At 32.2% G+C, this 16,504-nt stretch overlaps 1 protein-coding gene across 1 annotated transcript; it reads right to left on the bottom strand.

Moving 5' to 3' along the window:
* Positions 1–7,634: 7,634 nt before the first annotated feature.
* LOC134689824 (uncharacterized) lies at positions 7,635–14,060 on the bottom strand. Its single transcript, XM_063549790.1, has 4 exons — positions 13,770–14,060; positions 10,839–10,917; positions 8,346–8,770; positions 7,635–7,826 (listed from the first exon to the last, which is right to left on the bottom strand). The coding sequence occupies exons 1-4, from the start codon at positions 14,058–14,060 to the stop codon at positions 7,635–7,637; spliced, it is 987 nt and encodes a 328-aa protein (XP_063405860.1).
* Between the last annotated feature and the right edge of the window lie 2,444 nt (positions 14,061–16,504).

Below are 16,504 nucleotides of genomic sequence, written 5' to 3'. Positions count from 1 at the left end.
AAACACGCCTCTTTTGGGGAGATCTTGAATATTCATAGAAAATTAGTTGTGTTTACATACTGGTTCCTAGTTATCCACTCTGTGTTCCATCTCACAGAGACATAACTTGGGAATGTTACCAGTAAATATACATGTGCATATTGTTAACATTGAAATCTGTGATAACTTTTCATTCGAGGTAGGGGCAGTTAAAAAAATAGTGTTAGTTTAAACACTGAGAAGTTCAGGGCATATAAACGTTGAAAATATGCCGCACAGCCCTATATTTTGACCTTTGAAAAAAATTGAGGAACATATGAATTTTCAATTCTATGATAAGACCAAAACTTCATAGTAAAAGTGGTACAGTTTTAGCCGTAAAAGGAGTTCCTATGGGAAATTGCATTGTCAATATTTACAGAAATGCACCCTATATAGGGTGAAAAAGGGGAACTTTAAGAATTTAACCAAATTTGCTTTATTTTACAGATCTTAAAGAAATCAACTCAAATATGATGTTTTATAAATATTTAATGAAGATTGATAGAATCCTGGGCCTTAAATATAATGACTCAGCATAAATTCACAGTTTACAGTAAACATAGTTTACTTAAAGTCCTGGATACAAAATTAATTCATAATATTTGCATATTTGTAAATAAAATTGTTAAGAAGTGTTTATATTAACTCTTCACAGTCATTGAAACTCATAGATCCTTCCTGAATATTATTTATGGGGCGTTTGTGTCCTTTCAATAAACCAAAAGTTAGCCGCAACACCTAAATCTGATTTTTTGTCACCACGGCATAATAAATACAAGCTAGAAAAACAAAAATCTCAACAAAACTTACAATAGTGTGTTCTATCCTGAATATGTACTAAATATTCCAAATTGCTAGAAACAGCAGAATGATTCAGGAAATTGGAGGCCCATGTGTCATAAAACAAATAATTTAACTTTTAAATGCTATAATTTTATGATTTTAATGATTTTGAAATGGAAAACAATAAATATACTTGGAATTTATTCAAAAATCAGATTTTAGCAGTCATCTCTATAACATTTTTAGTGAATTTATATCTCAGACTGGTATCTGCATACATAAAATTATTGCAAATTTGGCTTTGTTTGAACACTTCTAGTATATATATTAGCTAAATTGTGTCAGATATATGGTTACAGATGATACTGTTGTGACAAGAATTCTAAATTGACTATTTGAGGCAGAAAATGTGTACTTTAATTGAAAAATAGGCATACAGTAAGATGTGGACTGGAGACAGAGGCTGGATTGGATACTTTATATAATCTTGAATGTTGTAATGATTGACTGCTAAACATTACATTTAAAGTATTCTGGTATGCTTTCAATATGTTATCAAAACAGTTTTAAACAGGTTCTAGGCATTATATATCAGAAAATATGCAAATAGGGTAAGCTGGCAATGATTAAAGTCTTGTTTTCAAGTTCTTTGAATAATTGAAACAGGGGAGGGAGTATAAAATGTACTGTAAAGAAAAACCTACAGTATACGCAGTGATTTCTTTAAGGCTTTAATTCTGATAAATGAGTATTAATGTGAGAGAAACTGATTTAAGAGAGTTCTCTATTTGAATAAATGTTCGTACGGTGACCTATAGTTGTTAATATCTGTGTCAATTTGGTCTCTTGTGGACAGTTGTCTCATTGGCAATCATACCACATCTTCTTTTTATATTGTATAAAGGATGAAAAGTCAGTGCTTGAAATATAATTCTCTCTAAAAAAAAATCAGCAAATAGACCGCTGTCTACAATTATTTAGTTCTTCAATTACACGTTATCAATCCTAGCTACCAATGCAGCAGACTATTAATGTATGATAATTTGATAGCTAAGACCAATAATCACAGCTTGCGATAAATCTTGGAATGGAAATGAGGAATATGTCAAAGAGACAACAACCCGACAAAAAAGCAGATAACAGCCGACGTCTACAAATGGATTCAAGCACTGACTTTTCATTCTGCTTTAAAGGGGTATGAATTTTCCTTTTGCTTGTACATGTTGTAACAAATTAAACAACAGTTATAAGTTTATATGTATAACGATATTTGAATATATTTAGGATAATTATGTCGAACAAACTTTTTTATGACATTTGAATGAGGTTAAGTTAACGGCATCAATAGTTTTTTTGCTATGGAGTAGATTTCGTATATTGTAAGCTGTAAGCACAACGATATGTACACACTGTTACCCTTCGTTATTCATGTTATTATCTATAAAGCGATTAATGTCATCAGTGCTTTACAAAATATTGCAAGAAGCCTTACAGAAAACTAATTGTTATTTACAATTCGCCATACAAGTCGTGCAATTCGCCGTACAATGTAAACTGTTTTGGTCATATTCTTTAGAAAACGTCTTTTTGATAGCGAATTTCAATAAATTACGAAATCACACTATCATAATCTTGAATTCTGTCTGGAAAAAGAATGAAACCAGTTAAAAATCTGTTAAACAGGGCGACAGAGAGCGATCGACCTCGAAACTTTTAGACACAAAGTGCACAGTTTTGAAGAATAACAACAAATCTTGTCTTTCATTGCTGCTTGCTGGCATAGAAAATTAAAGCTTTATATATCTATAAAAAAAACAACGTTGGAAAAGCATTGACCTCATCCTTACGTCAGAAAAGGTTAAAATTAACTGATTTCTTACCTTCTTTATTTAGTTTACCTTTCTCTCCGCTTCGTTGGTACCTAATGTCCGGTGGCGATGACACACAGTGGATCTAAGTGCATTTTCTAGAATAGCTATTCTTCGATATTACAAAATAAATTGAAGTTGATGACTTTGATCTCTGTGATGTAAATCGTGTAATGCTGATATTTTTTCTGTTTTCATTGTGGCTTCGAACCAGTGTTGTTAATAGTTGTCAAAGGTACCAGGATTATAATTTAGAAAGTTTAAGAGCATTTAGGACCAAAAAATACGAAAAGTGGTGCCAAATACGGCTAAGATAATCTATGCCTGGAATAAGAAAATCCTTTGTTTTTCGAATGATTCAAAGTAAAACACATCATTTGAGGGCAATAAGGTTTTTAAAGATTTCACTCATTAATTCGGTTTTAGTGACCTATTTGTAGATGGCAATTCTGACATTGTGACAGTTGATGCATGAATACAGGAAACGCATTCTATGTTTTCAATTAATCTCCTCATAAACCATCAGTTACACTGATTCAAAAACAACGAGAAGTGCAAGTCGATGCAAAGTTGAAGAGACTTGAAGATCAAAGATTCAAAGAGGTTGTACCATACTCTGCTGAATACATATCTGTCTTTGTGTACTGTTTACCTAATGTCCTGTTTGTATTTCATATTGTGATTTAACATAAATAAGCGGCGTCAATGATATTAGTTACGTGCTGACTACTGTTCCTGATATTCACTATAGAGGAAACTGTTAAAAGTAGACTGAATGTTAAAATTTGCATTACTACAATGTACCTACCATATGAGGATTTACATTTCAATAACTTCGTCTCGTGTATTGCTATTTTCTGAAAATATATATATATATATATATATATATATCAGTTGGTTTATCGTCCTATACTATTATTATTTTAAGATTTGCATCATACAGAACCGAACGTCTTAACGGGCTTCAAGAAACTGATGTTCGTATTCAGTCAGATGATTGTAGTTCAGATTTAATTCAAAAACACGTTTTACTGTCACTAATTTTGAACTGATGGAAAAAAAAGATGAGACAAATCAATGACTCATTCCAGTCTGAAACAGATCCCAATTAAATAATTTTAAAGTTAGGAATGTTTAAACATTTGAAGTTTTATTACAGGCGTCAGCTTACGTCGTCAGTGTGTTGTGTTTACGATTTAATAAGAATTTTCCAACAGCTACAATACTTTCGAATGTTGTGACGGAGTATAATTCAATATGAATAATCACTATCTGATATCTGATATCCTTTGATATTAACGAAAAAGAAAAAAAATGTAAACTGTATGTGTTTTACATCGTATACTAACGTTGTCTTTTACAGAAAACCATATTTACTTAAAATCTTAAAAATAAATTGTCATAAATGACCTGCAATGTAACTGCAAAATACAAGACTAATACAAAGGATTAAAAGACGACCATTGGGCACAGACTTTTAGTTCAATGGTGTGCTAGTGACATAACGATTTACATGTGATTAGTAAATTCCATATAGGATGCGAGCAAAGCTCGAATCCCAATATGGAGTTTATGAACCTCATGTTTAACTCGCGTTGGCGGTTTGAAGTGGAGAAAACGCGATCAAGGTTAATCAAAAGAATAAAATTTCTACTGTTAAAACTGTTACCTCCAAGTAATGTATTGCACAGAAGGAATCGACTCTATTTCCAGCAGACAGAAGCAAATGTTTCAAGAACTATGTTTTCTCTCCGCAAATTTTCGTGTTGTAGATTATAATACACTTACTTTCCTAACTTACAAATAAGCTCTGGATAATTTTTTAAACCAGAGGCACATTGATCGTGTCGAGTTTAAGAGTATGAATATTCAAAAATCCTGAAAAAGTGTCTGAAATAGTTATCAAAGGTACCAGGATTATAATTAAAAGTGACTGTTTGTTTAGAAGAAACATATTCTATATTATGTATGGCATTGTTGAAATTAATGAACCTCTTTTGTTAAAAAATATCCCAAACAAAATAATGTTATTAATGCTAAAACAAAGTATCAATGGATCATACAATTGACAGCAGAAAGGTGCATTTGAGTCAATATTTTTGATATTTATAAGAACCATTTTAAAAAGTCGGATCAAAATGTGATTGCGTATTGATTGCATACATTATAAAAACAATTTATTGTTACTCACATTTTCAAGAGATGAGATTCTTTTATCGTACCGACTTAATGTTTTCTCAATTTCTGTTAGCTCAGTATAAACTGTTGAAAACTCTGTATCTGCTGACTTGCAAATACACTTCTCATATTCGACAAGTAATTGTATCTGTTGGCGGATACTATTAACCAACTCAAGGCCAAGGGTAGTATCGTTTAAGTAACTTGTTCCTAAAATGATCATACCAAAAGTAAAATTTAGTTTATTTGTCTTCTTATTCACAAAGTTTAAAACGAAATCAACAGCAATTGCATTATTGAAAGATGCAATCAAAATGGTAATCGAGTTTTGAAAATAATAGCAAGAAACATGTCATTTATGAAATCATATTGAATGGACCACAGTGGACTTGATGCAAGTAAAACAGAAAAGGTCTGCTGTTTTATAATCAAATTTGTTATAGATTCCGTACAATTTGTAGAAAAATACATTTTTCCGAAATGTGTAGTGTTTTTTTTTTTATTAAAATAGTAAAATCATTACAAAGGTCATATATATAAAGGCATTAGAAGTTAACTGATATTCAAATAAATCGATTATAATTACAAATCAAGAAAAAACATAAAGAAATCGTATGAACCGAAAACAAAGACCGCTTGCGTCGAAAGTGTAAGCGTCTCCTTGAATGCATGTTGCATGAATCCCGCATCGCAGAATCCACAATCTGGAATAAGACTTCGAAATGTGATCCGAGTTGGTTAAGTTACACATATCAAGTATCGGTGAACCATTTTGTAATGGTGACCTTAACATGTTTTAAAAGAGGGACGAAAGACACCAAAGGGACAGTCAAACTCGTAAATCTAAAACAAACTGACAACGCCATGGCTAAAAATGAAAAAGACAAACAGAAAAACAATAGTACACATGACACAACATAGAAAACTAAAGAATAAACAACACGAACCCCACCAAAAACTAGGGGTGATCTCAGGTGCTCCGGAAGGGTAAGCAGATCCTGCTCCACATGCGGCACCCGTCGTGTTGCTTATGTGATTACAAATCCGGTAAATAGTCTAATTCGGTAGGTCAAATTCATGAAAGGGAAGGGGATTGTAGTTACGACGTAAGGAACATATCCGATATCATTTGTGAAACGGTTATTCCATAACGGTCAACCAACTCGTGATGGCGTCCGTAAAATTTACGAAGGGATGATTTCAACTTCACCATTTGGAACTCTTGGTTTAATAGCTTCCTTGTGAGCAGTAACCCTCTATCAAGAAAATCATGATAGGAAATGCAAGCACGGGAATATCGTATCAATTGGGAGATATATACCCCGTATGCAGGTGCTGCTGGAATGTTGCTACTTAGAAATGGAAAGTTCACAATTGGAAAGCTGAAATCATCTCTTTTGTCGTAAAGTTTTGTCTTCAACCGACCCTCATTGTCAATTTCTAGATGTAAGTCAAGATATGAAGCCGACTTAACTGTATCTGTAGTATCCTTTATCTCCAATTCGATGGGATAGATGCGATCCACATAGTCACCAAATTTTGAATTGTTTAGTGAAAGAACGTCATCTATATAGCGGAAAGTAGAGTTAAAGGATATAGCTAACTTCTTATCTTTCTTCCTAAGAAGTTCCTGCATGAAGTCAGCCTCATAATAATAAAGAAACAAGTCAGCAAGTAGAGGGGCACAGTTTGTTCCCATTGGGATGCCGACAGTCTGTTGAAAAACACGTCCTCCGAACGTAACAAATATGTTGTCAATCAAGAAATCAAGCATCTTGATAATATCGGTTTCAGAGAATTTTTTGTTTGAATCAGAATGGTTCTTTACAAAGTATGATTTATCCCTCCCTAAGACAAGATACTTGTATCTACGTTGGCCATTCTTTTTTATGAAGCAAAGTAATACCAACTCTTTTAATTTGTCTTTTAGTTTGGAATGTGGAATACTTGTGTAAAGAGAAGAAAAGTCAAATGTTTTAATACTGTTACAAGATGAAAGAGAGTTAGATTTTAAGTGTCTCTTTCAGTCGTTCTGACCAAAAAAATGTTGCACAAGTGTGTGTATAAGCCTCGTACCATTGTTTTTGAAGTCCATATATTTACCGAGGTAAATATCATATCAAAACATTAGTGTCAGAGTTTGGTATTGAAAGAACTAAAATGCAATAATCATGTATCATGTATCATGTATCGCTATTTTATCATTAAACGAATAAATGCGATACATTGCATGTGTAATACAGTCGGAAGAAATAATCGCCTATCGGCATATCAGGAGTGACTAGCTGCGGTACCGTAGCTCTTAGGTCCTTATGGTATTTTTTTGACTATTTGCGGACCATAGAGCTACGGATTTTTCCTATTTCAAAACGTTCGGAATTGCGACCCAGGTTCAGGTCGCACTTATTTCCTAAAAAAATATTCTTTATAATCCATGCAAAGCTTGTCAATATATCTTGTTCGTTTCGTTAGCTATTTTTCTAGGATATGACGTACCTATTTATGTTTGAATATTCATTTCCTTAACACTATTATATAATTATTTCCATTTGTATACATTCTCCGCCTATTTTGTTCGGCCATATTGAATCTCGTAGTGACGTCACGAAAAACAAGAAAAGATAACTCAAATACCCTCGACCTCCTATGTTGGAGGTAAGGACCTAAGAGCTACGATACTGCAGCTAAGGATTGATAGGCTTTTATTAAGTACGCCATGTGAATCCTAGACTGTTAATCGTTTTGAAAAATATATATCGTGCTAGCCTTTGATATTTAATACAATCATCTAAAGTACATGTAATCACCATTGGTCTTCCATTTGTTCAATTCCCCTATGGTTTGATTTTTTTCTGTTGCATTCAAAGGAAGCAGATTAATGAAATCTTCGATTTTCTGTAGTGACTTGTTGTACATTCCAGAATTCCACTCTGTAAAGTTGCAGTGAGCCCATCGATTTCTTATTTCTGATCTGACCTAAAATTACACATTGTACATAAAAGAAATATAAATATGGGATAACAGTAACAATAACAATATACTTTATTTGGAAATACTCAGACACATATTTACATGTGCAACAAGAGGCAAAATACGTAGTTATTATTATAAAAGAAAATTTGTATCCTGCCTGAATAAAATATGATTTGTGTGTATCATCTAGAAAATAAGATGATAAACTTGCTTGGCGATCTTTGAGTTTAAATGTATATTTCAGATATGTGTTATTTTTTTTAAAGAGACTTAGTATCGCCTAACAATATCCCGAATAGTCAACGTATTACAACTAACGTACAGTTAGATTCAAACATCATATTGCCCAACAGAAAGGTTAATAAACATTGGAAACAAGTTATTATGGCTAAATAATGTATCAAATATTCGGAACAATAATAAGAAAGTGTTATTGAAAAAATGTCCAAATAAAATGTATGTTACGCGTTCTTATTATAATATATATGTTTGGAACTAAAAAGTGTTTCTAAATATTCTTACATATTCTGTAGCACTCTGTATGTTTCCAGGAAACTTGTCTATATTAACTATTAATCCAAGCAAAGCCGATGCATCACATGACTCGTCGAATCTTTTGTAATGTGCCATATTGATCTCCAGGAATAACTTTGCCAAATCCACAGCATTCTGTACCTTGTAATCATAATGGGGTGTTCGATTACCAAAAGTCTTTTTGTTATTGTTGATTGCCTTATAATTGAGGTATTTGATATCTACTGCGCCATAAATTTTTAGATGTCCTATGAAATTTTGTTTGTCAATCTGATGAGAGAGCCTAAGCGAGTTGTAAAAGTTGGTAACAACAGGCTCCACATATTTTCGTAAAGCAGGCGACAAAATACTGTGCAAACAGATTCCGATCACAAGCCATCTTTTCTTGTTGTCATCTATTTCTGTTGGTGGACCTTAGTAAAAAGTAAAATACAAAAAAAACACGAAAAGTTTTTAATCAAATGGCAAAAAAAAAGGTTAATAAAAATATAAATGAATAGAAAACACATGTCATATTCCTGACTTGATACAGGCATTTCCTTATGTCAAAAATGTTGGATTAAACTTGATTTTATTGTTCCCATTTCCATGGCAGTCGGATATAATGGCGTGTGAGCAAAACAAACCGAAGGCCGTATTATGACCTTTAGGTGTTAATAAGTGTGTCATTTGGTCTCTTGTGGAGAGTTGTCTAATTGGCAATTATACCACATCCTTTTTTTTATTTATACAAAGAAGACTCCACAAAAGCACTTAAAAATTATAAATAGATATAGAAAGAGTGGTATGAGTGCCAGTGAGACAACTCTCAATCTGAATAACAATATATAACAGTAAACCATTATACATGTTATAGGTCAAGTAACGGCCTTAAATACGGAGCTTAGGCTCACACCGAACAGCAAGCTATAAAGGGCCCCGAAAATTACTAAACGTGTAATACCATTTAAACGGGAAAACCAACTATATAAAGAGACTGAGAGAAACAGACACCATTCAATTTATTGACTCTTATTACATTCTTAACGATCTGCATCTACAGCATCAACTAAGCACTTACTTAATGCGACAAGTGACATGTCAATATTTTGAGCAATTCAAAACAAGAACTATTTTCATCATGTGCTCTTAAAAATCAAATCAAATCAAATCAAATATCTGTTATTGCTAATCAAAGCGCCCACAAGGAGCAGAACAATCAACAAGCATTACATACAATTGATTACAAGTGATTCAATAAGATTTAGACACAATGTTATATAAAAAATATTTATTAAGATAAACAGAAGAATACAACAAGCATAGTGTTCAATAATATAACTAGGTTAAGAAAGGGGGGTCACTGGGCATTACTAAATCTATATATCATTTAAGGAAACTTTCCTATAGGAGGATAAATTTTCCAATAATTCTCCGAGTTTCTGGAGTATGAAATATCTTCAGAAGAAGTGTGATTTAACATCTAAACCACCAAAATTTTTAATTCTTTTAAAAAGTTAAGACGAATATTTGAAAGTTTGTGGCATTGAAGAAGAAAATGAATTTTATCCTCAACTTCAGTACCACACAATTTACAGATACGTTCTGACATTGTCAGATTGTTGTACCTTCCCCTCTCAACCTCTAAATCTTGAGCACTAGTACTGATACGGAATTTTGTTAAGTAATTTCTTTATTTAAAATTTTCCTGCAAAAGGTAATTTTCTAAGCAAAATCTGCTTTTAAAAAGTCTATAAGTTCTAAGCTTGTTCCCATATAATGTATTGCCTCTGAAATCATTAAGCTCAGTTTGCCATATTAAATCATATTTTGATTGCATCTTTTCGCATAAAAAGTTTTGTAACTTTGTCTTTGAATTAAGTGCATAATTTTCATTGATGCTAAAGTATTTAAATAAAGATTTAATACTTGTATACCAGCTCTCTTTCTGCCCATCATGTAGAGACTTTGAGAGGTTGAAAGCCTCTTTTAATAATAAATCAAAAGATTTTTTTAAACGTATATAGTACTTAAAAATATTTTTAAAAAAACCTCCAAGAATAGAGGATATCTGCCAAGTTCACCCATAACTGCAAAATTTGTTGAATTTTTACATACCCCAAGTATAAATTTATAAAAGCTTAAACCGAGCCTTCTCTACTGCCAGGTCTCCACAGAGTTTTTTGAAATAGTTATCCCCTTGAGTGTTTAGTTTATGAAAGTTATCATTTCACTGCCATACATTAAGACTGATTTAACTGTATGGTCAAAAACATGAAATATTTTATTTTTGGTTTATGACCTGAGAAACATTTTTTTTTGTTTAAATCAGGCCTTTAGCCCTTTATTATGATTTACATGATTTGAAGATTAGGAATTTATATCATTAAACCAACAAAACGACATATGTACTCGCTAAGAGAAGTTAATGTATTCGAATATATTATCAAACAGATACATTTGTTAGCATTTCATAATGACAAATGCCATCAATATTCTTACCTGTATGTGACGAATAATCCATTTCGGTTATTCTTCTCTTTAGATCAGTTGGAATTGAACTATGTATCGGGGTTTTGACCTGAAGGCAAAATGTTCAAAAATTCTATGCTTATCTGGTTCTAAATAAAGGTGTCAGACCACTAATTCAAAATCAATCTTTTCTATCAAATTTTGGAATTTTCTTTTAACTTCATAGAAACCAGTTATATCATAAATTTTACATGTGTCACCTTCCTACATACCAATTTTCAGTCCTTGTTTGAAGACGTCCAAGAAAGACCTGCCTTCTGGAAGACACGTACTAAATTTTCCCTAGTCTGGAAATCTTAAATAAGTATACTAAAACATTTGTAACACTATGGAGTGCACTAATCCTCAATGTATAATGCAAACTCATAGACAAGTAGATTTGGCTAAAATGGTCTAAATATATATTTCTCTTTCACTAAAAGTTTCATTTTTGCAAATTTAGATGTCAGAGGCACTATTTTGTGTCAGATAAGAACTAATTTTACATTCGTTCAAAATTGGAGGGATTGAATTGGTGGTCTGACATTTAAAGGACAAAAAAATAATAATTAGAAGTCTTTTGTTTTGCTTAATTCTCTATTCTTGGTAAATTTCTAGTAAAAACAAATCCTATCTGAGCATAATGCAACTTTTATTGCAAAATCCACAGCTCAATTTAAACTACAGGAACATAATCTTTCAATACCAAGATCAATCCTTATTGATTTTTCCTTGTTTTGTACATCTACTTTGAAGACTCTCCACAATTTTAACAATTAGTTTGGTAAAAAGTCATAGGTATTGATGTGTCAAAAAAATATTGCCAAGTTTCCTGTTAAATGATATGATGGAATGATATAACGTGTACACATCATATTATTTCATAAAAGAGGGGCGAAAGATATCAGTGGGACATTCAAACTCATTGTTTGAAAACAAACTGACTACGCCATGGCTGAAAAAAAAGACAAACAGACAATAGTATACATGACACAACACAGGAAACCAAAGACTAAGTAACACGAAATAGACGAAAAAGTGTGGGTAATCTCATGTGCTCCGGAAGGGTGAGCAGATCCTGCTCCACATGTGACACCAATCGTGTTGCTTAAACAATTTCAAACCCGACAAAAAGTCTTATTCGGTAAATAGTCTTAATCTGCGTGACAACAAATAATTTTGGTAGTTAACGACCTATGGTTTAATGTTTAACACATCAGAAACAACTTACTGTGCATTCGTCAAATTAAGGATTATGAGAAACAATTCCTCCTGCTCGGTTAATTATTAAAATCAATTTAATCAGCAATCAAATCAGGGCTTCAATGTTATTTTGAAACTGCCTATTCTAGCGGTGGCGTGAATCAGATATGGATACTTAAAAATTCCATAGATCTTTCAGAGTACATAAAATCTAAGACTCTTTCATCTTTCAAATATTTAAACATTTTCACTTTTCTACACTTTACACAAATATTCGTGTTGAAAGAGTTGGTTTTGTTTTGTTTCATTAAAAAGAATGGTCAACGTAGATACAAGTACCTTGTCTTAAGATTGGGAAAGTTCTACTCTGATTTAAACAAAAATTCTCTTAAACTAACATTATCAAGATGCTTGACTTCTTGATTGACAACATATTTGTTACGTTTGGAGGACGTGTTTTTTCAACAAACTATCGAAATTCCCATGAGAATCAAGTGTGCCCCTCTTCTTGCCAGCTTGTTATTTTATTCGTTTGAGGCTGACTTCAAACAGGAACTTCTTAGGAAGAAAGACAAGAAGTTAGCAATATCCCTTACGTTTACTTTATGCTATATAGATGGTGTTCTCTTACTAAATGACTTAACACTTGGTGACTATACTGAAAGCATCTATCCCATCGAAGTAGAGATAAAGGATATACAACAGATCACATATAAGTCTGCCTCATATCTTGACTTACGTCTAGATATTGACATTGAGGATCGGTTGAATACAAAACTCTAGGACAAAAGAGATGATTACAGCTTCTCAAATGTGAACTTGCCATTTCTGTGTAGCAACATTACAGGTGCGCCTGCAAACGGAATATATATCTCCAAATTGATATAATATTCCCTGGCTTGTATTTCCTATCTTGATTTTCTTGATAGAGGGTTGCTGCTCACACGGAAGGTATTAAACCAAGAGTTCAAAATGGTGAAGGTGGAATCATCATTTCGTTAATTTTTCGAACGCCATCACGAGTTGGTTGACCGTTATGGTGTATCTGTTTCACAGATTATATCGGATATATTCCTTATGTCGTAACAACAGTCCGTTTCTTTTTTTCAGGAATGTGACCTACGGAATTGGACTATTAACCGCGTTTGCTTTAACATGAGCCACAAGACGTGTGCCACATTTGAGGCAGGATCTGTTTACTATTCCAGAGCACATGATATCATCCCAGTTTTTCGTGGTGTTCGAGTTGCTTAATCTTTTGATTTCTATTTTGTGTCTTGTGTAGTATTATTTGTCAGTTTGTCTTTTTCGTTTTTAGCCATGGTGTTGTCAGTTTATTTTCTATCTTTGAGATTGAGTGTCCCTCTAGTATCTTTCACCCCTCTCTTTTGTAGGACATTTTTGTATATATTAATGCATACTCTTACAATATGTAATGTCATTTAGTAAGAGAACACCATCCCTCTGTACTCCCAGCATCACATTATAAATGAGCATCCCCAGATTCAATGCAACAATGCTTTGTTTTTCTATGTTCTACTTATTTCGTTATTTTGAATGATATGAATATATTCAAAGACATTCACTTTTAATATACCAGAACCCCGACATAGTTAAATCTAAGTCACATCCAACTCTTCCTCCTAAAACCATCAATGGACAACTTCTTTGTATTGCATTCAACCAGTTTACATGAAATAAAAAGATGTATACACCTACTTTGATTCCCTTTGAATTCTTTTTATTAGGAGAGTTTTCGTCACTTCCAGCTGACATCCGTCTCTTGCTGCTTCTACACTGGGCATTTGCTAGCTCTATTCCAATGTGACACAACCGAATTAAGTCACTAGCCTCAAGTTTTTTGTTCAACATTTTTTCTACTTTATCAACTGACACTGACAAACTTTTTTCTAACCGATTCATCAAGTGATCAACACTCAAAGTTCTCAAATCTTCTTCTTCAGAAAATTTGTTGGTTTCACCAAATTCAATACCATTGTTAAATTCCATTATTAAGTCCAAATACATATCGGAATTAAAATCGGATACTTCTTTTTCAAGCAGCATATTGATGTTTGGTTTAATGCCCCAAAATATCAATAACTGATAACAGCCCTGGGAAATGGTATCTGTAATAAACATAAAGGAATCATTTAGAATATTATAAGTTACAGGAGAAGTCATGAATGTCCCTGTTATCCTTACAATGAAGTATGAAATAAACAGGATTAGCTTCAAGTTGATCATTAGGTGTGCAATAAATTCTAACTGTAAGATCTTTCAAATTCAATGAATATTTACAGAGATTGTTTAGTTGAACGATAAAAAATTTCAACATTTAATGTTTTTTTCATATATTTGTTACTTGTAACCAGTACAACCAGCTTTTTTCAACAAAGCTGCTGCTTATATATTAACATATTGGTAAATTATATTGATTCAATGCATATATTTATAAAAGATAAAAAATGCAGATACAAAACATACAGTTTTTTGTTTTGTCAAATACTGTTGGGCCTTAAATATTAATAAGAATAAAATGGATTGGATTTAGATGGGATTTCGGTATATGAAAACTTTTCTTGAATATCTGCTTTGGCAAGATAAATCTAAAAGAAAAGGGGTAACATCCAAATTGAGGAGAGAAAGTACAGGTGTTCGAGTCCAATGCTTTTCCCGTTAAATGCAATCTACATGAAACAAAACTAAACACAGATCAAATGTCATATCGTTTCAGAATCGATTATTATTGTATTTTAAAGCTTAATGTTCATTTTCTTTATATTAAAAATTCACATTTTAGCAGACTAGCTAACAAAAAATATCAGTTAAGTGAAATACCTGTGTAACATGTGTAATGAGTCATCGAAACATAGTACTAGCAGTGTTTTAAAAACATGACCTCATGTTGATTTAATCGTTGAAAGGCAAACATTTCATTCAGGATTGTTGTTCGAAAACCGAATTTCTAGCGGAAGGTTTGTTGGTTAACGTCATTACATACGGACAGAATACCGTTTACTTGGACATTAATCCAATCCCAGATGTTGATCAGATAAAATTTGTTGTTCAAGAAAGTTCATGTATGCGCAACTAAAACATATTCAACTGCTTTGAACTTTCAATAGCATATGCCATTTAAGTAGTAAAATTTCAGAAATGGACGAATAAATAAAGACAACAGTAGTATACCGCTGTTCAAAACTCATAAATCGATAGAAAAAAACAAAAATGAGTTACAAAATAAAACTGAGAGAAACGCATTAAATTCAAGAGGAGATCAACGACACAACATTAAAATATAACACACACAGAAAAAACTAAGCATTAAACAAAATCCGATGAGAATAACAAATATAACATCAAAACTAAATACATGAATTTGGTATAGAAAAGTACCGTGACACGTCTTATAATAATGTGAATTCACACTCAAATATAAGGGGAAACAAACGACACAAAAGAAACATAACTTTTAAATGTAACACACACAGAAACGAACTATAATATAAAAATGGCCATATTCCTGGCTTGGTACAGGACATATTTAAAAAAGAAAAAATGGTTGGTTGAACCTGGTTTTTGTGGCATGCCAAACCCCCCGCGTAAATGGCAATGATAAATATAACATTAAAATGACAATACAACATTACAGGACTACAATACAAATAAATAGGAGAACTTATTGGACAAAGAAACTCACGAATAATAGCTAACAAAAGGCATAAATCTAAAACATTGAATCAAATTAATAGTGTTCTTCTATATGCCATTTACAGTGGATATCATATGGGGTCTGAATTTATTGTTTATTGCAAACATTCAGTCTGGAAATAACAAAAAGTTTTGCAAAATCTTTGTGTTGTGAGACTTTATTATTTTCGTTTTATTTATATTTATTAATAGATGAAAAGTAAATTTACATATTGTGTTTAGTACAAAGAAAACCAGTACGGTGACCCAATTTACACTGTCACCCGAAAGTGCATTTTAGAATTATCATTCTGTTATATAATTCAAATAAAGGCGCCTAAAAATCCAACAATTTTTACACATGTAACGTAGATATTCTTAAATTATCTCGGTGAATCATAATATTTTAGTTTAACTAATTTTGAAATAGATATGCACTACATTTGACACAAATAGGGTAATTCATATTCAAACCCTTATCTTCCTGAACACTGCATTACAAAGGTATGTTTTATATTGGGGGTTTTTAAATGAATAAATGCGTCGGTATTATTGAAAAAAAAGCCTATTAAAAGATTTAAGGTCATTATTTAAATCCATATGTCGTTGAAATGCGATCGAATTGCATACTGGCTTCAATACAAGCGTTAGCTATACAACTATAGTGTTTTTTAAAGTCCCGATGTTGTTACTTGCATATTATAATCTATATTGGAGTGTTTAGTCGTTACAGTGTCATAGATTCGTAAGTCATGATTAAT

The sequence above is a fragment of the Mytilus trossulus genome, chromosome 11, assembly GCF_036588685.1.
Source record: "Mytilus trossulus isolate FHL-02 chromosome 11, PNRI_Mtr1.1.1.hap1, whole genome shotgun sequence".
NCBI lineage: Eukaryota > Metazoa > Mollusca > Bivalvia > Mytilida > Mytilidae > Mytilus > Mytilus trossulus.
This window is presented reverse-complemented; position numbering and strand designations above follow the sequence as displayed.